General features: G+C 38.5%; 1 protein-coding gene across 2 annotated transcripts in view; it reads left to right on the top strand.

Annotated features, from left to right (window-relative positions):
- Window positions 1–23,631, top strand: part of CNR1 (cannabinoid receptor 1 (brain)) — a 24,624-nt gene extending 993 nt beyond the window's left edge. Inside the window, exons 2-3 of one of the 2 annotated variants that reach the window (XM_006773493.2) lie at window positions 174–334; window positions 17,938–23,631. In XM_006773493.2, the coding sequence (XP_006773556.1) occupies window positions 18,001–19,416 (1,416 nt within the window). In that variant the 5' untranslated portion in view covers window positions 174–334; window positions 17,938–18,000 and the 3' untranslated portion in view covers window positions 19,417–23,631. The remainder of the gene's footprint in view (window positions 1–173; window positions 335–17,937) is intronic. The other variant, XM_006773494.2, reaches the window with a different exon arrangement.
- The last annotated feature ends 235 nt before the right edge of the window (window positions 23,632–23,866 follow it).

The raw sequence follows: 23,866 nt of genomic DNA, 5'->3' as shown, positions 1-23,866 counted from the left end.
TGGGGACACCAGCGCGCGGGTAGCGCGGACCGACTGACTTACTGACCGACGGACGGAGGCACGTCCCGCTCCACCCCACCCCTTGGCATCCCAGCGCCGGCGCCGCCTCCCTCCCGCTACTCCCGCGGCCACCCCATCCTTCTGCACTTCTTTTCCGCCTCCGCCTCCTCTAGGCTCCCGCGGCGCCAGTGCCGCCCCCTGGCCCGGGCGGGGCGCCTCCGCTCCCTGCAGAGCCCTCCGTGGGGGGACGTTCCGTTCTAGCGGAGAAGCAGTCCCTGCGCCGGGCGAGAGGTGCCCAGGGAGCTGCCCATCCGAGGACCAGGGGATGCGAAGGGTAAGACCGGGCAGACTTTCATTCGGAAATACTTTATCCTCTTCCCTCCCCCTGGGGACTGACCTGTGTGGTCCCCAAGGTCCGTCCTAGAGTTCTTATTCCGCGTGAGCGAATCGTGCGTTCGTGTTTACTTCGCCGTGTAGCCCCCCGCCTGTTACCTGTGGTCCGTGCCACTTCTGGAGGTTTCTACCGTTTACGAGTTCCTGAATGTGTGTGCACCCGGCTCTCTGTGTGCACTGATGTCTGTTTGTGGAAAATGTGTAATTGTGCATGTTTGAAAAACAGGCGCTTGAGTTGGTGCTTAATGGCTATAAACCGTATCAGCAACTAAGTCTTCCCAGAGAAATACATCCATCTCAGCATCAAACCCAGAAACCGTCTAAAGTAAATTATTAGATGTCATGTAAAGAAATGTATGTCAAATAATGAACTTTTTATACAGGAAAATGTGTAGCTGCAGGAGCCACTCTTCTTTGAGGGAAAATAAATGGGCATGTAACTAATATCTAAATTTGAATGCTGATGGAACCATTTGACTCAGAAGTGGCCATTAGCTGAAAAAAGTTGATGTGCTTTTAAAAGACATTTCTTGCGAAGGCTCAGAACCATAAAAGGATCACCTCCTGAAGCAAATGTGTTTGCTGTGATAGACATGAGAAACTGTCATTTGGTCATTTGAAAGTTTAGAAGCAACATGCATGTATCTAATTTTAGTTTTAAAGTGAACAGATGAGAAAAAAATTAGTCACCTATTAATCATTTTGTCTCTCATCTCTTTTTTTCTAAAAAAAAAAGTGTTATTCTTGCCTTTGTTGTTGTTTTCTTGATACATTAAGGATACTCTGGCATTTAAAACAATAAAATATTAGAATAGATATACTGACTTAAAGGTGTTACAAGATATTTCTGTGGGTCTCATAACTTCTCATTTTTATTACCAAGATAATATATTTTGAACAATGGGGGGAATGTAATTTCTTAGCAGAAATGGAGTGGACATTGAACATCAGTGGGATGCCCACTGCCATCAATCTATTTTGCAGAATATTGAGAAGCTTGGAGCAACCAACCTTTAAGGTTCCCCTAGGACTTTATCTGATTTAAAGTGTTGCTTTTCTAATCCCACCCTGCTGACAGTTTACCAGGAAGCTAGACTGATTGATTTCTCTTGGTCCCCCTCCCCCACTCTCCTCACTCAGTTATAGCAATTTTATCAAAATAAAAAGCCACGTATAGTTTCTTAAGTGAGACAAATTATTTTCTGATTATATCCATACATGAACAGTATCCAAGCACCTCCAGAATTTCAAATGTTGTATAATGCAGGCAGTTATTTGTAGGCACAACAGCAGTTATCATAGTTGGGCAGGAGGCTTGAGGCAGGACATGGTTTTAAAAAACTAATCCATTTTAGGTTATCAAAAGAACTTACTGTAAAAGGACTCTTTTTATTCCAAAGATGTCCTCACTCCAGGCAAGGAGCAGTCTTGGCAAAGGTATGTATCAAGTGTCTGATAGGGAGAAGTCTCATTGGGGGTGCTCAGTTCAGTTCTGACCTTTCAAAGATGAAATGACTATGCTTGCATTCTCCTTATTAGGAAGGCAAATTAGATCTCATGCCCCCACCCCCCTTGTAACAGACAGCAGCAGTAGATGTGCATACAGAAAGAACGTTATGCCTAGTCTCTTCAATAAACCATAGGTGATAGTATGTACATTGGTGTGTGAAGTTTTCCATTCTGGTGAAAATGCGATCTCACAAAGCTGGGCTTTGTTTGTTATCCGCTGTTTTCTGTCTTTTTCTGTTACCCTTTTCCCAGTGGACTGCGAGCCTCCCCGTCTCGCCTGTGAGATTGTTCTTCTCTAATAAGCCTAGCTGCTGGATCAATGTGTTCTTTTTGGCATTTCAAAATGTTAAAATAGCGAAATTGTTAAGTGTTACCAAGATGAAACTGCTGGGAATAAAATTCTCCGGAAGAACCACTGTATGTGTGGCATATTTCAGTCTATTCCAAAAGAAAACCCCTTGGATCGGTTTACCTGTTTTCTGAAGAAAGAAGCAGCCCCATTGATTAGTGTTGATAAGTGTTTAGTATGCAGTCTCAGCTTATTAATTACTAAGGCAAAGCCTGGAAAACTCTTTCAAAACAATGGTGTGGCATTCTCCTCTTCTCTGCGTTGACTCCGAATTAACATGAACCACTAGGAAATTTAGACAGGCTCCTTGGTTGTCTGGCATATGAGTGCTTGGATTTAGGATTGAAATACTTGGATGTATAAGAATTAACTATTATGAAATGAAACAGCAGTTACAGTTCACCACGCTTACCAAATGTTTCTTTCCAGAAAACAGTTGGCCTAATAAGGAAGGGGATTATTTCTCATAATTAGCTCTCCAGGAATGCTGAAAAAAAAAAGTAATATATTGAATTTGGAAATCCCTAACAACACATGATGAAGAAAATGAGATTCGGTTATAGCGTCATGAATTTGGTCAGTAAGATGGAGCCTATCCTTTGGGTTGCTGCCTGTTGTTCCAGGGGGTAATTATGTTATCTCAATTGCGTGATGAGCACAGGGAGAACTTTCATCCCTGTAAAAAAGGATGGTGTCTTCACCAGTGTAAGTCTGCCTCTTCTGTTTTTGTAGTCATCATTTTCTAATGGAACCAACCAAGTAGAATAAAACCAACATTTGGTTTAAGTAATTTATAATTCTGTTTTTGACTCTGAAACAGCCTGGACCCAGTAGTGTTTGAAAAAGCGCTGGGACCAGGCTTATATAGTGTATGTACATCTACATTGTGAGGGACAGCAAGCTCTGCTAATTTTTCTTTTCTTGACTGAAGATTGGTAGTGAAGTTAAAGAAATCAAAACCAGTTGATGCACTCAACTTCATATTTCCCTCCTGAATCTCCAATTCTTTCCTAATCCTGTTCTTTAATAATGTTAAATTTGTATTATAACTGCCTGAATGCTGTTTTTGAGCGGAGGGGGGATTCACCACTTTGCCACTGAATTGCTATTAAATGTTTTGATCGCCACTAATTAGATCAGATTAACTTTGTAACAATTACAGATCAACTCAGATTTCTCTCAGATATACTCTAGACTAAAAGAAATGATAAATCTCATCCAGAATATGTACACTGCATAATTTTAGATGACTGAATAATATCAACACACTTTTTTGCGTAGGTATGAACAAACTTTTCCATAGATGTATATCTAGACCAAAAGAAAGTTAGACACTTTTCTTTTTATATTTGAACATATAATTTAGGTTTTAAATAAATATTATAGATTTGGGGAAGTGTCCAAATTTAGGGCGGCTGTGCAGATGGGCATTGAAGATTCAAGGCAAAAGGAACTATCCACCTTGAATCAAAACAAGGCTGTTCGTATTTTCCACCACAGTGGGATAGTGTTCCAGTCCCATGTGTTCTAAGAATCTTGCAAAGATGCCAGGATGGGCATAACCACATTTTACCAGTCTTGCTGTTTTTTTTATTTTGGGGAAGAAAGTTGAAGGAAAGCTGGAAGAAAATATACAAAGTTATTACTACATCACAAAATGCACATTAACATGGTAATATAACAAATGATAATGCTATCACAAGTAAGTTACAGCTATAGGGAATTTGTGAGGCCTGAGAAAGGGAGGATTATGTCCAGTGGTTTTCCACTGTCTACCTCTTGGTACTATTCAAATGGTTTGATGTTAGATGAACTTCTCTCTCAATCAGGCCTTCATGGGTAATAGGTAAGCTAGGACATATCAGGAATAATAGGTCAAAACTATTATATAAAGTAATCACTGTGAACTTCTAGTTCATAACATAAAATATTTGCCAAAAGTTTTCCTAGGTCATATTTCTTCAGTGAACAGGGTATCTAATTAAAAAAAATGAAATATTACCTTTCATTATAATAGTTTTTATAGGACAATTGCAATTACAAACATTCTGATCTAGTTTTCATTGAGATTTTCCATATAGATTATTGATGTGTAATGTTGGGATGTCCTCCAATTTAAAAGTTTCATTTGGACACGTTAATTGCATAACTTAGTGACCATGGACTTCTTGAGGTTCATAGTTGTGTTTGTATAGGCTTTTCACGGAAGGATTTTATTCACCAAACCTGAGCAAATGGGCCTGGCAGAGTCATAGTAGTTGTTCCAGAATACTATGAATTCTGTTTTAGCCCCAGCTGGTAACATTCTCACACCTGCACTTTAGGAAAGCTTTCAAAGTTGTTCTTTGTTTGTTTTGTGTTCTTTTGTTTTTGAATATGTGAGTTGAGATGAGTCAGGTAGGAATCAATGTTTTTTAGCTAACTCTTTTTAACCCACTGTGCTATTGCATTATATTCTGTATTTTTTAGTAAGATTCGTAAAGTCGATTTTGTATTTTTTTAATGCAACAAGGGATGTAAGTTCCCCTTTTGCCTAACACAGATGGCAAATCATTTTTCCCTCAGAGTACAATCTTTTATTATCTAATGTCTTATTTTTCTACTATAATTTACGTTCATAATTGTTTAGCGTTTGGATTCGTTGAATAGAAATTTGATCTCTTTGGCTTGATTCCTTACCACCATTATCAATTCTGAATAGCATTTTAAATTGTTTCTTAATTTCAGGAGATAAATTGCAGTATAGTTACCTGAATTGGATGGTGTAATAGCTATTTTTTATTCCTACTAGCAAATTCCATGCTATTGCTTTTTAAAGAAAAGCAGAGGCATTTTTCAAAGATGTGCCAGGCAATCTGTTGTGATAGTTGAATATACTGGCAAGTGCTTTCACAAACTGTGTATGTCAGTAGTATATTTAAATATAATTAAAATAACATATAATTAGGAAACAATGTTTGTCAAAGTTTAAGTTTAAATGGGAGGGTTCCCCTCTTTCCTTCATCATTTCTTCATTTGTTCTTTTAGACCATATATTTAGAGAAGAAAATTGGAATCAATATGATTTCTATGAATTAAGTTACAAGGAGTTTCACATTTAAATTGATGATAAATTCCATTATGTTTTTTAAAAAACAAAATTCTACTTTCACGTGTGGACATTTGTACTAGGAAACTTATAACGTTGATTTCTGTTGGTCAGGAGACTAAAACGATGTTTTTAATACAGCAAGTGAACCACCATTATAGATAGTATACCTTGGTCACTGTTACTTGCTTTTAACTCAGCTATATTTAAAAATAAATCAATTTTATGTATTTTTTACAAAAGAGACTTAATTTAAAGCCACTATGATCTGTGTATTTTGGTTTATTCCGGTGTGGGTTGTTAAATGGATACGATTTTCAACTCATTTTAGTGCATTGCTACCAGAATTTTTAAATGTTTTCTCCAGTTTTGATGTAAGTTGTGGTGAGCAAGCAATATGAGTGTTGAGAAAGAGCAAAACTAAAACAACACATAACCAAAGTAAGCAAGAAATCATCCAAAGAATTCTGTATCTTTTGCATGTGTGAGAATTTGACTTTGGAAAATGTACAGCTGCTTTTGGAAATTATATCTAAATTCTTACAAATAAAAAAAGGAAATCTTTGAATGATTTCAGTCCTCAGCTATGGAAACTAACTTTGAGTAATCAATGGTCCATTTTTTATCGATGAAATAATCAGAGATAACAGTCTGCCCAGAGTCATATATTTTAGTGCTTTGGGATACATTTCCATATATTTATAACTGGTAGATATTTTTGTAAGATACTTGCCATCTATAAGCAGTGTAAATTGCATAATTACCAGGATAATTCTGTAAGGTAATTTGCATTACTTGAGCCTCCTGCAAAATTTCCATTTCAGTTTGTCGTTTTTTGGGTTCATCTCCTGTGATACATTATTTTATGGTTCTGGGAAAAGAAGAACAGAAACAGAGATATTTCCATCTTTAAAAAAAAACCCAGCTGGAATGCTAACTAATTTTGCTTTTTCCCTGTTCTTTTATGCGCAGGAACCATGGGTTCCCTCCCAATGGTGTTCAGCAGTGTTATAAAACTTTACATAGTCTTTGCCAATAGAATTAGGAGAAAATGGTGTTGAGTTCTTAATTTATGTCTGCATACTGGGTACTTACATATTATATCTTGAAGCCACTTTTCTTTGCTGGACAAGATATGTAACAGTAAGTTTCCTGAAACAGCATAGAGAAGCCCTGAATTGCAGGCCGAGAGGTTCCCCACTTGTGTTTGTCTTCAGGATAGACTACATTATTCTATTCCGGTCAAATAGAAAGGCCTTGGTTTTAAAGATCAGCGAGTTCACTGTGGCCTTGTAGTATAGTTTGATATCAGGTAGCCTGATTTCTCCAACTGGATTCTTCTTTTTCAAGATGGCTGTGGCTATTTGGGGTCTTTTGTGGTTCCTAAAACAGCATGGTGCTGGCATTAAAACAGACATATTCGATCAATAGAACAGAATAGAGAACCCAGAAATAAACCCACATCTTTATGGTCAATTAATATTTGGCGAAGGAGGCAAGAACATACAATGAGGTAAAGGCAGTCTATTCTATAAACACTGTTGGGAAACTGGACAGATACGTGCAAAAAAAAATGAAAGTAGACCACCACCTTACACCATACATAAGAATAAACTCAAAATGGATTAAAGACTTAAATGTTAGACTTGAAAACATAGAAATCCTAAAAGAAAACATAGGCAGTAAAATCTCATACATTTCTTGTAGCAATATTTTTTTCTGATCTATTTCCTTGGGCAAGGAAAACAAATGGGACTAGAACAAACTACAGATTTGCACAGCAAAGGAAACCATCAACAAAATGAAAAGACAGCCCACTGAATGCGAGAACATATTCAACAATACTTCTGTAAAGGAGTTAATATCTAAAATTTATAAAGAACTTATAAAATAGATCCATAGACATGGAAGAAACAGCTTGAAGAATCTCAGAGGGAAGGTGGGAGTGTGTGTGTGTGGGGGAGCAATTGAGACAATTATAAACTTTTGAACAATAATAGATACAGAGGCAGAGCTGCCTCAAACAGAGTGTCAAACTGCATCGGGAAGGCCGGGGAGGGTTCGGGGGCGGGAGGTAGGGGGGTAAGCGATCAACCAAAAGACTTGTATGCATGCATATAAGCATAACCAACGGACATAAGACACTGGGGAGTAGGGGAGGCTAGGGGACTGTCTAGGGCGGGGGGAAAAATGGACACATATGTAATACCCTTTGTAATAAAAAATAAAATTAAAAAAAAAAGAATAAAAAGTTTCTGCACAGCAAAAGAAACCATCAACAGAATGAAAAGACAGCCCACTGAATGGAAGAACATATTTGCTAATGGTAAATCTGATAAGGGGTTAATTTCTGAAATTAATAAAAAAAAACTTATAAAAACTCAGCACCAAAAAACCCCCACACAATTCAATTAAAAAAATGGGCAAAGGACCTGAATACACTTCTCCAGAGAGGACATATGGAGAGTCAGTAAACTTGAAAAAATGCTCAGCATCACTCATCATCAGAGAAATGCACAATAAAACCACCATGAGATACCACCTCATATCTGTCAGAATGGCTTTCATCAGTAAATCAACAAACAAGTGTTGGTGAGAATGTGGAGAAAGAGGAACCCTGTGCAGTGTTGGTGGAATGCAGATTGGCGCAGCCACTGTAGAAAATAGTATGGAGCTCCCTTAAAATTTTTAAAAATAGAACTGCTTTATGACCCTGCAATCCCACTTCTGGAAATACTATATCCTAACAATCCCGAAAGAATATATGCACACCTGTGTTTCATTGCAGTGCTATTTACAATAGCCAAGATTTAGAAATAGCCTAAGTGCCCATCAGTAGATGAGTGGATAAATAAACTGTGGCACATTCACTCAATGGAATACTACTCGGCTATAAAAAAAAAAAAAAGCTGGAAATCTTACCTTTCACGACAGTCTGGATGGATCTGGAGAGTATGATGCTAAATGAATTAAGTCAGTCAGAGAAAGACAACTACCATATGATTTCACTTATCTATGGAATCTAATAAACTAACAAACAAAATAGAATCAGACTCATAGATACTGAGAACAGACTGACAGCTGTCAGAGGGAAGCAGGGCTGGGGACCGGGTGAAAAAAGGTGAAGGGATTAAGCAAAAAAGAACACAATAAATAAACTCAGACACAAGACAACAGCATGGCGATTACTAGAGGGAAAGGGGTTGGAGGAAATAGTAGAGGGTAAGGGGATAAATGGTGATGGGAGGAGGCTTAACTTCAGGAGGTGAACACACAATACAAGGTACAGGATGATGTACTATAGAACTGTACACCTGACACCTACATAATTTTATTTACCAATGTCACCCCAATAAATTCAATTAAAAAATCTGTGAAAGTCTACTTTATCATGAAAGAAGGCTCCCTTAGCAGTCCATTTCAATGATCTAAAACCACTCATAGATTAGTCTTTCTTGCTATCTAACCTCCATTCTTCTTTCCCCCTCCCCGCTCAGTCTTTTTCATAGCCATAATCTTTCACAATGGCTCTTAAACTATAGAGTGTGTTAGAATCTCCTGGAGGCCTTGCTAAAACACAGATGCATCCCAGCCCTGTAGTTTCTGTTTCTGTAGGTCTGAGGTATAACCTGGGAATTTGCATTTCTCTTAAGTCCCTAAGTGATGCTCAAGCTTCTGGAGACAGATGACCCTTAGAGAGTCACTGACTATAAAATAACTCCCTATGCACTAACAACCACTGTGGGACTTCTCAGATTGTTTTTGTACATTGGAATTTCCCAGCCTGTTCTCGCCTGTCTTGTTTCCTAATTCTTTATCTTCATGTTATTTTTTCTGAATCCTTTCAGTTACTCAGCCCCATACAAAATTGCATAATCGCATCATGCAAACCTAGGAAGGATTTGACCTTGAATAAGTACAATAGAACTACCTCATGGTTTCAGTAGCATAAAAATTCTGCAATTGCATCCAGTTAGAATAATTCGTTCTTAATCATAACTATATTTGCAAAGCATATTTTGTATCTTTACTGAAGCCTATTTCTTCAAGTTCTATTTTACATAATTATCTGCATCTTGAAAGCATATTTCTCTGTTTATATCTTTCATTGTTAGCACACACTGAAAACTTTTTATTTATCATTTCAACTTAAGAAGGTGATACATAAATACCTACTTTTAAAAATCATGTCTGAATGGAACTCTGAATTTACACAATAAAAACTTATTTAAAATTATTCCAGTGAGAAAAGATAGGAAGGAAATGGAATTATTTAGAAAGCTACTATATCCTCAATTTGTATGAGTATTTGAACAAATATTCACTTCTCTTGTGAAAGATTCCAATTTAGACCCTGTAATAATAGAAGATAATTTTCTATTCTTTTTCATCACAGAGTTATAACCTTTGTTGGTGATTTCATATTTGAAAATTGGAAAGCTAAATGTTTCATAAAGTAGAAATGAGTTGAGTTTGTTATTAGAATTGATTTTGGGCTTGTGAGACATTCCCTTATTTTAACCATATCTCAGCATAAACATACCATTTATTTTTAGTAGAACTACTTTCTTTTACTCATTCTTACTTACTTTCTTGAGGCAGAATTCCAAATATTCACAATTAATTTTTATTAATGTATTAAGTTTTCTCAATGTCCTTTTGCCTTACAAAAGCAATTTGAAATTTAGTTTTTCTATGCAGTAGTAATAACACATTTTAACCCTCAATAACATATTTTCTTATTTATGTTTTAATTAATTTAATTGTAAAATGCATAAAATGATGTAGCAGGAGGAGAAATTGCTCAACCAAAGCAAGAAGTATGTCCTGAACAGAATACCAAATTTATTGCTGAGGGCTTATAAAAGCCACTCCATCTAGTGGTTGAATTTTCACATAACTTCTCTTGACAAGTCTTTAAAGAACACTTGCGCATGGAGAAACCCATTTGGGAAAGAGCAATGCATAACAGCAAGCTTTTGAGGAAAGGAAAAGTTCATTATAATAATAATTCCATATATTGATTTTAAAGGTCAACAGTGTATAAGTAGGATTTGTTTAGGGTTGTGCATGTCACAAATATTTCTTTATATATCATTGTTATGTGGCTAAACATTGTAGTTCATAATATATACCTGGGCTAACCAAGAGTAAGAACAAAAAGTAATTATCAGATCTTTGAGCATAACTCCACTTACTGCCAATATAACTATTTGATACTGAGCTAAAAGATCCTGGGATAAATCACTGTTCATGCCTTTTATGTAACTTTTATATTTGGGCATTTTCTTTCAGATGGAAATTTGAGACCAAGACTTAGGTTTAATTCTCTAATGATCAACTGACTTTATGCCAAGGAAAAGTATCCACAGTTAAAAGCCATTCTACTAAGATATATCTGCCATGTTGCCAGTGCACACCAATATTTATTTAGTGAATATGTATTGAGTACTTACCTTGTGCCAGGCAGAGGATATATAAGGCCATATAAGACAGGGCTCTACCATCAAGGGTCATCATCTGAAGGGTTTAGAAACAAGAAAGAATGCTATAGGATGACTCAGCAGTGCCCATCATCTCTCTTTGGAAAAACCCTCAAAGCACCTATAGGAAGGGGATTTATACAACCCAATACTCTTTGAAGATGAAGTATCATATGCCTATTACATATATTCATATCCAATTCTACTCTGTCATCATAGAAGGACTGATGGGTGGGCTTTATTTGATGGGATGAGGTAGGATGGACGATCATTTCCATTGCTTCCTTGACCCATATTCATTACACAGGTATGATACCCAGATATACAATGTATACAATACTAGGCACAGAGAACACACACAATAAATATGTGTTCAGTGAAGCATCTTAGGGCCTTTAACTTTATATCCATCAACCACATTGCTGTGGTAACATCTCTCTGCCCTTTGGGGGAGAGTTGTCACAGACACACTCTTGTTGGAGCTCTGCTATGGTTTACAGAATTTCTTCTGCCTGATTCTAGCCAAGATCTTAGGAACTAGCCATGGAGAGCCACCTTCACTCTGGGTCTAAGGAAATTATACTGCTCAAGGTGGGAAGTTAAGCAATTTCCAATGAGTTTGAATTTCTCTATAAAAATAATGAATGTTTAAAGCTTGTTTACTAACAACAGTCATGGCTCATTCAGACCTAAAGAAGGTGCCCTCTTCATTCCTCACTTGGTGTTGTGAAAACTGTCATTACCATCCACAGTCCTTATAATTGATTAATGAAGAAAACATAAACCTACCTAATTAAAAAATAATAGTGGCAATAACAAGTTAGATTTTATTTACTTGCCAACAGTCACTGCAGATAAGATGCTAATCTAGGGTTGGTATTTATAGCTTACTAGAGGCCCGATGCACGAAATTCATGCAAGAGTAGGCCTTCCTTCCCACTGCTGCTGGCACCAGCTTCCCTCTGGCATCTGGGACCCTGGCTTCCCTCACAGACGTGGCTTCATCCAGAAGGTTGTGTGGAAGGACGTCTGGAAGGACATCTGGTCTAATTAGCATATTATGCTTTTATTATTATAGATGGTTAATTGGCATACTTTGTTCCTAAAGACCACAGAGCAAGGATGATTTGCAAGTGCCATAGGCATCCTTTTTGCAGTCGGCAGATCATGCCTCCAGATTTTAGCTGTTCACTATGTAAAGTTATCATGTACTATTATCACTTCCTTTTCCCCAAATCAACTCTTCCCGCTTCCTAAGAAATGGAAAGAAGTGTGTCTTATTAAATGATTCTTGGGCCTCAAAGTTAAGAACAGGCACTTTGAACTTTGCACAGCTGGCTGAAGTTTTAGCTCTGCTCCTCTAGTTGGAGACCTTGGACAAAGCATTTCACCTCTTAGTTTTCTCATATGTACAATGGGGATTGTAGTAGCACCTATTTTATGTAAATATTAAACAAAAGTAATATTTATGTCTAGCACAATTCCTGGCATGTAAACATTCAAATGTTTCTCACTGAAATATTTGGGAATTCGAATTTTCTCTGCTGTGCATTTAAAGCACTCAAATTTTTTGAGATGGGAACATGGAGAATCAAGACTTTGTTTTTAGTTGGATTTAATATGTATGCTCATGGATTCAAAGAGAAAATAGCCCTTATTGAAGAATGAATGAGAAAACTTGAAAAGTATGCTGCACCATTTGGACAACATGCAGCACATTCAAAATTATTGCTGTCCTTGGTAATGGACTGTAAAGATTATCTAATGGGTTCTATATACATTACAGATCAGAATAATACATTGCTTCTGACTTTTAATGACCAGACCTCATATGCAAGTTAAAGACAATCCTATGGAGTGTTTTATATGTGAACCAGGCTTCCACAGAATTAAAATCTTTATATGTTCTGTTTCAAGGAAAGGCTGCTTCAATTATACTTAATTATTTTCTTTATAGTTTATGTAGAAAAGGTTTCTCTCTGGAGGGGAAAAAGCAAAGGCACATATCAGTGGGAAACATCAAAATAGCAGAGCAAAATTAAATGGTAAATGGAATTAGTTATAAAAGTCAGCAAATTATTCTGTTTATATCAATTATTTGCCCGTGTGATAGGCTCTTCTTGTGGTATCATCACCTGCTAGTGAGTTCTTATCTGGTGTGGTTTAGTTTCTTGAGCCATAAAAGTCTTTGTTTTAGCAAGCCTTTAAATGTTAGGTGATTAAGCGTACTTCAGATCAAATTTGAAAATAAATATAGACTTATAAGATCTTAATGTCTGTTTAGCTTACATAATTGATATATATTTATGAAAAGTCTAACACTTGTTTTATTAGCAAGAATAGACCAGAGAAAATAATGCTGATTAATAACTTCTATGTTAAAAAAAGAAAAAGAAAAGCTAAAGCTTTGAGAACCAACTGAGCATTACAAGCATAATGGAATTTTCTTTTATATATGGGAGAAGGAGCTGACATTAATACAAAGAAGAGGGATTGTGTATTTTTGCCTAAATTATCAGGATAATTAAGTCAGTCCTTTATTTCTCATTGCTACAGAAGATGATGCAATAACTTACCAAACTACTTTAATAATTCCAATTCTAATGGTTAGAACAGACTTACTTGCCCACTCAGCTGTAGCAGAAATACTCATTGAGTTATGATGTTGGCCTGTGAGAGTATCCATGTATATTGAGGACTTGGCTTAGACATAATGCAATTATGAGTCAACTAAAAATTTCCCTATTAACTTTAAAGAAATACATTAGCGAGTTATTTTTCTTGATCAAATTAGTAGAAACCAGACTTGTTCCCAGAAGTGAATGGAAAATAAACAAATATATCCACTGGCACCATTGTTCTCTTGAACCCTTCACAAGACTTCTCTGAGGCTAGCCAAGCAGAACAACACAGAACCAGCAAAAGGTAGGGAAAAAACAGGATTAAGCCAGGGACTGGCACTTCTGCATTTGATATCCTGGGCTCCTGTCAATTTAGATACGATGAGCTTGGCATTGTCTCCTTAAAGCATTTATAAACTTAGAAATTTGGAGAAAGAGCCTGGTGAGCTGGTACAGTCTGTAACTATATTGGGAGCTACCACCCTTCTGATGTTTCCAGTGGCTTTTCTGCCTTCCTGGACAGGACAACCTGCAGGAAGCAAATACTGCCTGGTGTCTGTCCCCCCAGAGATGCTGTACAGGCCAGAACTGCAGGGATTTTGACTCTGGATACAACAGTGATAATATCTAAAATGTTGAAATGTCTCTCTGAAACATATAAGGTCTCCAGCTGGGTAGTGAAGAATAAAATAACCTGCTATTAAGTGATACTGATATGGAAAAAATGTTATTTGTAGTCTTGTTTTGAGGACTTTCTTGATGCTCACCCTAATCAGAACACGGATGTCTTCTATCCTTAATGGTGATAGAAACAAAGATATACAAAGATATAGACTTTGGTAGACTTAAAAAAACCTCATGCTGCTGCCATAATATAAAATTTCTTGGATGATACCATAGCTTGATAGTTGATGTATAAATTTGGGGAGGAGGATTAATGGAGAGGCAGATGTGCATATAGAGAGATGGATTAAAAGAACTGGTGGTGGTATTCTAAAAAATTGAAGTTAAGCCGTAACTGGTTTGGCTCAGTGGATAGAGCATCGGCCTGCAGACTGAAAGTTCCCAGGTTCGATTCCGGTCAAGGGCATGTACCTTGGTTGCGGGCACATCCCCAGTAAGGGGTGTGCAGGAGGCAGCTGATCGAAGTTTCTCTCTCATCAATGGTTCTAACTCTCTATGCCTCTCCCTTTCGCTCTGTAAAAAAAAAATCAATAAAATATATTTTTTAAAAATTGAAGTTAAAAAGTAATAGATGCATTGCATTAAAATATTCTCATTGTTATTATAAATGCATGATTTATAGCTTGAATTATTAGAACATGTTGGTTTATTTAAGTAGAATTCAAGGAAAATCCCCGATATATTTTTCAGTCATTCTTTTACTATAACTGCAATAAAAACAACTGCTTTTTTAATAGGTACATCTACTATGCATCTTGCTAGAAATTTCCAATTATGATTTTCCCAGTAGCAAACAAAAACAAAATTAATGGCAGCCACATCCCCCAAAGCATAAACTCTATTACTAATGAACTCTCAAAGAAAACTCGCAGTGCAAAAAATGAGCAGGTGAAAATTACTGTAATAATCCAAATGTAGAAATAAAAGCAAGAATTACTAAAATGCAGAGAACAGTTTTCCTGCCACGATCCCATTAACTTAAAATAGCCTGGGCACTGTGGTATTTGGATATTACCGAGATCCTTGAACTGCACAAAATTCATGTGTATTTTTTAACTGTATTCTTTAATTAAAGTTGGACTATATTGGATAGAAATTACTTTGTATCTAACTCATTTTATCTAGATAATTTGTTTTGATGAAAGTGCTTGGTTGCATTAAAATGGGAAATTGTGGTGACAAATATGGTGATTTTAGCCTAGAGTAAATCACAGCACACGGGTTTTGCATTATGGAAATAAGAGATCTGTGATCCTTTTTCTTCACTTTATAGTTCTTCCAAATACTGATTGTGGTCCTTGAGGCCATGCCAGTAGGCAGATTTTACAAGATGCTAAGATAGAAAATAGTGATTTAGTAGGAGGTAGTGTTAATTACAATGGACTGACAAAATGCCTCAATTTTGTGTTGGTAAGAAGCTGGAAGGCTTGAATATAAGATGCAAAAACGGCTTTCTCCCAGTTACCGTTAATCCTTAAAACTACCCAAACCAGCAACTCTGGTGTCTGAGAGACATGGGTTCAGCTACAAACTTTTCATATTCTGGACAGCTTATCATCCAGTTGGCCTCCGTTTCCTTGTCTGTGAAATGGGAGTTATAAAGAAGCACCTGATAGAGTTGTAATGACAATTTAATGATAGAATAAATGAAGAATCTCTCAAATGCCTGGAATATACAAATAGACATATTCCTCTTCCTTTACCCATGTGTATATTTTCTATTTTCTTTGTGCCTTAAGTGCTGAGACAGAAATAAAAATTGAATAAACAGCCTATGATTCAATTAGGGCAATTAGATCATAGGGCAATCAGATATTATCTTGATATATAATTAATAAATAAGGCTGAGAGCCATAGTACTAAGTAATGATAATAATTAATATTGAAGAGTTAAATTTTGTGCCAGGCACTATGTTAAGTGTTCTTTAAAATATTTAAGTTTCGCCCTAACTGATTTGGCTCAGTGGATAGAGCGTCGGCCTGTGGACTGAAGGGTCCCGGGTTCAATTCTTACACAAAAGCATATAAGAAAAGATGCAAAGTATAATAAATCCTTGAAGACAATAAAAGCACACTAAAAAGATGTGCTGCATGTCCTAGCAGGTTTAGCTCAGTGGTTAGAGCATTGGCTCTTGGACTGAAGGATCCTGGGCTCAGCTTCAGTCAAGGCATGTACCTCAGTTGCAGGCGCATCCCCAGTGGGGGTTGTGCGGGAGGCAGCTGATCGATGCTTCTCTCCCATCAATGTTTCTAACTCTCTATCCCTCTCCCTTCCTCGCTGTTAAAAAATCAATAAAATATATATAAAAATATATTTAAGTTTCAACACAATTCTATGATTTAGGCTTCCACCTCCTCCTCCTTCCTATTTTACAGATGAAATACTGAAGTTTTGAAAGACTAACACGGGTCTGACACTAACACTTGGTCTGTGTAACTCCTAAATCAGTGTTCTGTCCATTAGTAGTGCCTTGACTGGTTGGAATCAGTAAATAAATATTGGTTTTTGTGATTATTTTGATTATTATAGATATCACTCACTACTTCTAATTTTTTTATAAGCTAATGAGCCTAATAGCCACATTTTAAACAAGCTTTTATAAATAGTAAAATCAATTCTCTGGCTGTTTACTTTAAAATAAAACCCAATTGCTTAGCTTAGGATTGAAGAGCCCTTACAATTTGGCCTGTTCTCTCAGTCATCCTTATTTCTAGGGCCATCCATGCGAGCAGCCTAGAATGATGAGACCTGGCTTTTATATTCAGTGTGCTTGTGGCATCACACCTCTCATGGGGGACACAGCCAGGAAGCACTGTCCATTATCACTCCTCTCTGGCAATACATATCTTGGTCTTGCCCTGGCTGGGTGACTCAGTTGGTTGGAGTGTTGTCCCATTCACCAAAAGGTTTCGGGTTCAATTCCTGGCCAGGACACATATCTAGGTTTCAGATTTGATACCTAATCAGGTGTGTAGGACAGGCAGGTGATCGATCTCTCTCTCTTTTTCTCTCTCTCTCTCCCTACTTTCCTCTCTCTAAAATAAATAAAAATATATTCTTGAGTGAGGATTTTAAAAAAGTCTTGCTCTTCTCATGAGCTCCAGTGAATGTTGGCCCTCTGTGACATTTTCCTTGGTTGGTGTAGATTTTAGAAGTTTTTCTCAGCCATGGCTCAGTCCAGATGTCACCACTGGGCGAAGAGACGTGCCTGCTACGGCCAGGACTGGGACCCAGGTTTTCCTGCACGACCACATTCTTCCTTTTGGTCCAGCAGTTTCTTCCTCCCCCTTTACATTCAACACACAGACCACGCAGCCCAGTCTCTGATTCACACTGTCTTGTTCTTTGGGTGTCTTGCACATCCAGTCTTACCTGTGTGACAAGGTGATTAAAGTCTTCAGGAACATCAGGTACTGCTTGTGTGTGTGTGTGTGTGTGTGTGTGTGTGCAACGTGTGTGTGTGTGGCTGTAGAAGCCAGGTGGTAAACACTTCCTGACCCGACTGTGAAATGCACACCATACCCAAGCACATGTTCTTCACTTGACCCTCAGACCCTGGCACTCCATAGAGGACTCACACAGTGGCATATCCAGAGAACTCAACTAATGAAAGAAACATGTTTCTGGCGCATGCCACATCAGCAACTCCTGGGTGGCTTTTCTTTAAGTGACTAACTCATTTGGTTGATGAATCTGGCAAGGATTTTGCCTGTATTCAGAGAAAGGAATGAAATAACATGATGGTACTCATTGACATTTGTTTGAATTCTGGTTTTCTCACCGTCCGGCTTATCTGTTTTCTCTGTTAGGATTCCCTGCTGCCAGCATCTTTCTCAGTCCTTCGGAGTTTGGCCTAATAGAAGACAGAGGGTATGAAGTCGATCCTAGATGGCCTTGCAGACACCACCTTCCGCACCATCACCACGGACCTCCTCTACGTGGGATCGAATGACATTCAGTACGAAGACATCAAAGGCGACATGGCATCCAAATTAGGGTACTTCCCGCAGAAATTCCCTTTAACTTCCTTCAGGGGCAGTCCCTTCCAAGAAAAGATGACTGCAGGAGATAGCCCTCAGTTGGTCCCAGCGGACCAGGTGAACATTACCGAATTTTACAACAAGTCTCTTTCGTCCTACAAGGAGAATGACAACATTCAGTGCGGGGAGAACTTCATGGACATGGAGTGTTTCATGATCCTGAACCCCAGCCAGCAGCTGGCCATCGCCGTGCTGTCCCTCACGCTGGGCACCTTCACGGTTCTGGAGAACCTGCTGGTGCTGTGCGTCATCCTGCACTCCCGCAGCCTCCGCTGCAGGCCTTCCTACCACTTCATCGGCAGCCTGGCGGTGGCAGACCTTCTGGGGAGTGTCATCTTCGTCTACAGCTTCGTGGATTTCCACGTGTTCCACCGCAAAGATAGCCCCAACGTCTTTCTGTTCAAACTGGGCGGCGTCACAGCCTCCTTCACGGCCTCGGTTGGCAGCCTGTTCCTCACAGCCATCGACAGATACATATCCATTCACAGGCCCCTGGCCTATAAGAGGATCGTCACCAGGCCCAAGGCTGTGGTGGCCTTCTGCCTGATGTGGACCATCGCGATTGTGATCGCCGTGCTGCCTCTCCTGGGCTGGAACTGCAAGAAACTGCAATCGGTGTGCTCAGACATTTTCCCACTCATCGATGAAACCTACCTGATGTTCTGGATCGGGGTGACCAGTGTGCTGCTGCTGTTTATCGTGTACGCGTACATGTACATTCTCTGGAAGGCCCACAGCCACGCGGTCCGCATGATTCAGCGCGGCACCCAGAAGAGCATCATCATCCACACGTCGGAGGACGGCAAGGTGCAGGTGACTCGGCCGGACCAAACCCGCATGGACATCAGGCTGGCGAAGACCCTGGTCCTGATCCTTGTGGTTTTGATCATCTGCTGGGGCCCTCTGCTTGCCATCATGGTGTATGATCTCTTTGGGAAGATGAACAAGCTCGTGAAGACGGTGTTCGCCTTCTGCAGTATGCTCTGCCTGCTGAATTCCACCGTGAACCCCATCATCTATGCTCTGAGGAGCAAGGACCTGAGGCACGCGTTCCGGAGTATGTTCCCCTCGTGTGAAGGCACCGCGCAGCCCTTGGATAACAGCATGGGTGACTCGGACTGCCTGCACAAACACGCAAACAACACAGCCAGTGCTCACAGGGCCACGGAGAGCTGCATCAAGAGCACTGTCAAGATCGCCAAGGTGACCATGTCTGTGTCTACAGACACGTCTGCTGAGGCTGTGTGAGCCTGATGCCTCATGGGCAACACCGGAAAAGAAATTATTTTTTTTTAAGCTAAAAATCTAGAAGAGTCTGTCATCTCATCAGTTACGTTTTTTAAGTTTATCGTGCTCACTGAAAAGGTGATTGTTACCATGATCAGTTGTCTGTTCGCTGACGTTTTGATAGTGTAGATTCTCAAACTCAGTTCTCCAGGGATTTACAGTGAAGAAAGCCTGTTGCTTAAGTGACTGGAAGGTCCTTCAAAGTGTCAGTGAAACAGGAGGGAAGCCTTTTGCTACACAATTTGCAGTCTAAGTACCACTGGAACAACGCCATGAAATGAGTAATGCCTTTGTAACCACCACTTTCATTATAATGTGAAATGTATTTGTCCATCAGTATCAGAGCTGTCCATTTCTACAACAGTTATAGTACTAAAGTAGAGCTATTTTGTAAAATGTATTGTGTCCTGTGAAACGTGTACCGGTGTTTACTATGTGTTGTTTATATTTGTCTAGTTCAGCAAAACTGAAAAGTAGAATTTTATGAAAACAGTGGAATATAAGCAGTGGGTATATGCCAACGAGACCACTTTTTTTAAAGAGTATTGCCCATGATATAACTTTAGAAACCTTAATATTTTTCAAATATCTCTATTTAAATTTGACATTGGAAATACTGATAAAGGTTGTTGTTGTTGTTTTCTGTTAACACTACAAGAAGAATTGGAAGACTCTCCAAAGTACTGAGCAGAATTCAGTGACACTTAAAAATTTATTAGCTCTGCATTTTCATACAAGGACATTTATGATCTTCTGGACTGAAGCTATTCTCTTGGGTGATGGATTACAATTATAACGGAGGGAAAGGTATATTGACTTTTTTGGCTGACGTCTCTGACTTTCTTTAGTCTTTAGCTATTACTGGACCTCTTAAGACAGCATGTGTCAATCTTAATGTATATTGTTATCACTGTGCAATTGCTGTTTACTTGAAGAGTATTGTATTCTTGTATTCCAGGTTTAAGTAGATTTTTATGCCTGGCTGGCCAAACAACAGTCTTCATTTTTTGTTCTTAATTGAAAAGAAGTATTGTCTGGATCAGTAAAATTGTACTGTGTGTGAGTGTGAACATAAATGTGTGTACGTGTGTGTTTCTGTCCTGCAACTGTTACCGTAATGTCATAAAGTGAGAAAACTGTGACCAAGTGTAAACTGTACCACTTGCTGCACTCTTCTACATGAATTCAGTTTCTAAAATCGAGTTCATTGAGATAATCTTGTTGATAAAAATACTGACCATGAGCATTCAGAGCCCTCCCCCACCTCTACCACTGCCTTTAAGAGGCTGGGTTAAGTATTACTAAATTGACCTTCAGGTATTTTATAAGACCAGTGTTTAGCAAGGAATAATCAGTAATGAACATTTAAGTGAAGGTCTGTATTTACAGTGTTAATAGCAGGAAATGAGAGTGTTTTGGTTTCTGAGCACATAATATGAATCAAGTCCATGGAGATGTAAGTCATTATAAGGGAAGTGGTTCTAAAAATCCTACAATGGTAACATTTTTTTGATTGTGCTTGTAGGTAGTGTGATCCTGGCTTAAGTAACATACGTGACTTGCTGGAAGTGAGACGGCCAGGTCCAGCCGGTGTGGCTAAGGGGCCTATCAGACAGTGAGTGGGTGGGTGAGACCGAAAAGGGCAGTGAGGAGCTGACACACCCGTGATAGAGGCCTGGATGACATATGGCTGCTCTGTGCTTCACCCAGACGCCCTTGGGGACAACCCAGCACCCAGCTGGTTTGGGTTAAGGAATTCCTAGACCTCTTCTCTGGTCCTGGTAACCAAGATCTACGACAGCATAAGGATGAGCATGGCTTCCTTTCCTCCCACACCCTGGTCTGCTACTCCTTCATGGTGCTCAGAGTCAGGCCCTTTCCCAGCAAGCTTAAGAAATAGATACTGCTTAAGAAACCACTTGACTGGCAAACTTTACTTATAATCTTCTCCTTATGCAGCCAAAGCACGGCTCCTGCAGGATCCAGAGGCCTGCATAGCATGAAGTGAAATGGAGAGCTAGTGTTTTTGGTGACTTTTTAGATATTTAGATACCTGTGCAGCCTGGCCTAAGGCTGAACGTGGCCTGTGGACCAAGCTGAGATACTTTAATCATCTGTGTACATAGCTCAAATCCACCCACTGGTTCCCCTGCTTTGCCTCTCTGTGATATGCAGATGAGGGCTCAGGTTGCTAGAGCATTAATAAGATCTCTTTAGAAGAAGGAGAAAAGATTCTTTATGAAAAAACTCACCAGGGTCTAGTTTTCATTTAAGAAATGCCACTCTTTTGTCCCACATTAGCCTGAATATTAATCTACATGTCTCAGAGCTCACTAGACAATACAAACTTTCTTCTCACGGCGATGAAGACATGGTAAAAGTGAAATTCTACTTATTGGTAAAAAAACAACACAACAAATCTCCAGGATTCATTTTTGAAACTGCATTTGTATGTATGCAATGTAGATTTTATAGTGCGTTGTGCTTTCAAGATCTAAATCATATATAATCAATGAAGGGACCATGGGGCTGACAGCACTAAACTTGGTGCTTATTGATATTCTAAGAAATATCTGTGAAATATCATCATGTATGTGTTATACCTCCTTCATTCTAAAACAAATTAGTTTGATTCCCTTTGACACTTTTAATATCGTTTCCTAACCAGGTTACTCAGATGTCCTCTCATGAATATACTCAGAGTTACCATTTATTAGTATCATGCATTAATTAGTTCCTTAATTAGACCTATTAATTTAAACATAATTTAGATTTCAATAAGTGTTTAAAGGTCCAACTTCAGAGTTATCTACTTTCCTCTGAGAATAATACATTTGTCCTGACCATGCATTCCATCATCACATATGTCATCAGGAAGGGCCAAACTTCCAACCTGCTCACTTCCTTCAGAGTAATGATGAGTCTTTCAATCCTACACTGGGAATGTCTTTTCTTTGCATGGGGCTCTTAGAGACGTGGGCAGACTTGCTAATTTAGTGGCTGGTACTTATTAGTATACATGCACGTGTTCTGAACCAACTCGGACTCGCCACAGTAAGCAGCTTCGTGGCTAGCAAAAGAGAAAGAGCAGTTGTTTAGACAAGGAGGGCTGTTCCCAAGAAACTCTAATTTTTCATCATCTGTGAAATATGTGTAAAAGAAACACGAATCTGGGAAAAGCTGCGACATATGCCTGCACTTGAGATGATTCCCAAGCCTCCCCATCCATCACTTTGAGTCAAGTCTATCTGGCATTAGGTGTCAACGCATTTTAGCCACCTACACTCACCCTACCACCAGATGAGAATTAGAGCCTGGATGAGTAGCATTCTAGTTAGTGCCCTAATGATTAATTTCTGCCATTCCATGTCTGTGAAAGAGACCACCAATATCATGCGCAAAATTAGATTTCTCACAATCTAACTGTATATTTGTATGATATTTTAAAATCTCCTAAATGCTGGGCAATGGCTATTAACAAATGTCTTGCACTGGCCTTCTGATGAAATGTTAACAATGCCTATTGTAATATAGACAAAACATTTTATCTACTGATTCGGGCTGAATGTATGTAAATAGGTTTAAAAAAAAAAGTCAGATGTTGAAGCAGTGGCCTACGAATCAGTAATTTTCAGATAGAAGAGTTTCTTTCCTTTGCTGTAGCCTCCTAAAAGCTGTCTTCACTTAAATTTAGTGCACTAGGCCTGCTGGGGATTGGAGTCCCCAGGAAAGGAAACCTTTTCTTGTAATAATATAAATGAAGATACTAGATCATCTGGGTTCTTCCAACGTTTCAAGTGGAAAACAATTCTTTATTGTCTGTAAATCTAACATTATTACTTTTCCTCTTAGAAAAATATTGTATTGTTAGGTGTTTGTTGAGCTGGTAACATCCTTGCAACTGCTGCAGTTTCGTTGTTAGTAATCTGTATAATATTTTGTACACAAGTACCGGTAAGATTGTTATTCACTGTAGCTTCAGTCATTAAATTACTATAGCAAAGTAGTACTTCTGTAATATTTATAATGTATTAAGCCCACACTCTATTTTATTTCAACGATATAATTACATTGTCATTTATAAAATTGTTACTAAGGAAAACATCCCATCATGTCAATTGTCCAAACTTACCTGGAATTAAATAAAAATTCTAAATTATCATGAAGAACATAAAATACCTTTGAATTCTGCCTTATTTCACAGTCTGGTGTTAAAACATTCAAGATTTAAGTTCTCAAGGGTTGTTAAACAACTGATTACCAATTCCCAAAAAGCACAACTTTATTTGAGAAATGGAGACAGATTGGATTAATATATTCATTTCTAACATGGGGAAAACATGCAAAAGCCATCATTCATAAAAAGGAAGAAAGCCTGCCATGCCTTTTTAAAGCATTATTTCATCAAAGA

This window comes from Myotis davidii, unplaced genomic scaffold, assembly GCF_000327345.1.
Source record: "Myotis davidii unplaced genomic scaffold, ASM32734v1 scaffold185, whole genome shotgun sequence".
Lineage (NCBI taxonomy): Eukaryota > Metazoa > Chordata > Mammalia > Chiroptera > Vespertilionidae > Myotis > Myotis davidii.
The sequence above is the reverse complement of the archived record's forward strand: the minus strand, read 5'-3'. Positions and strand labels throughout refer to the sequence as shown.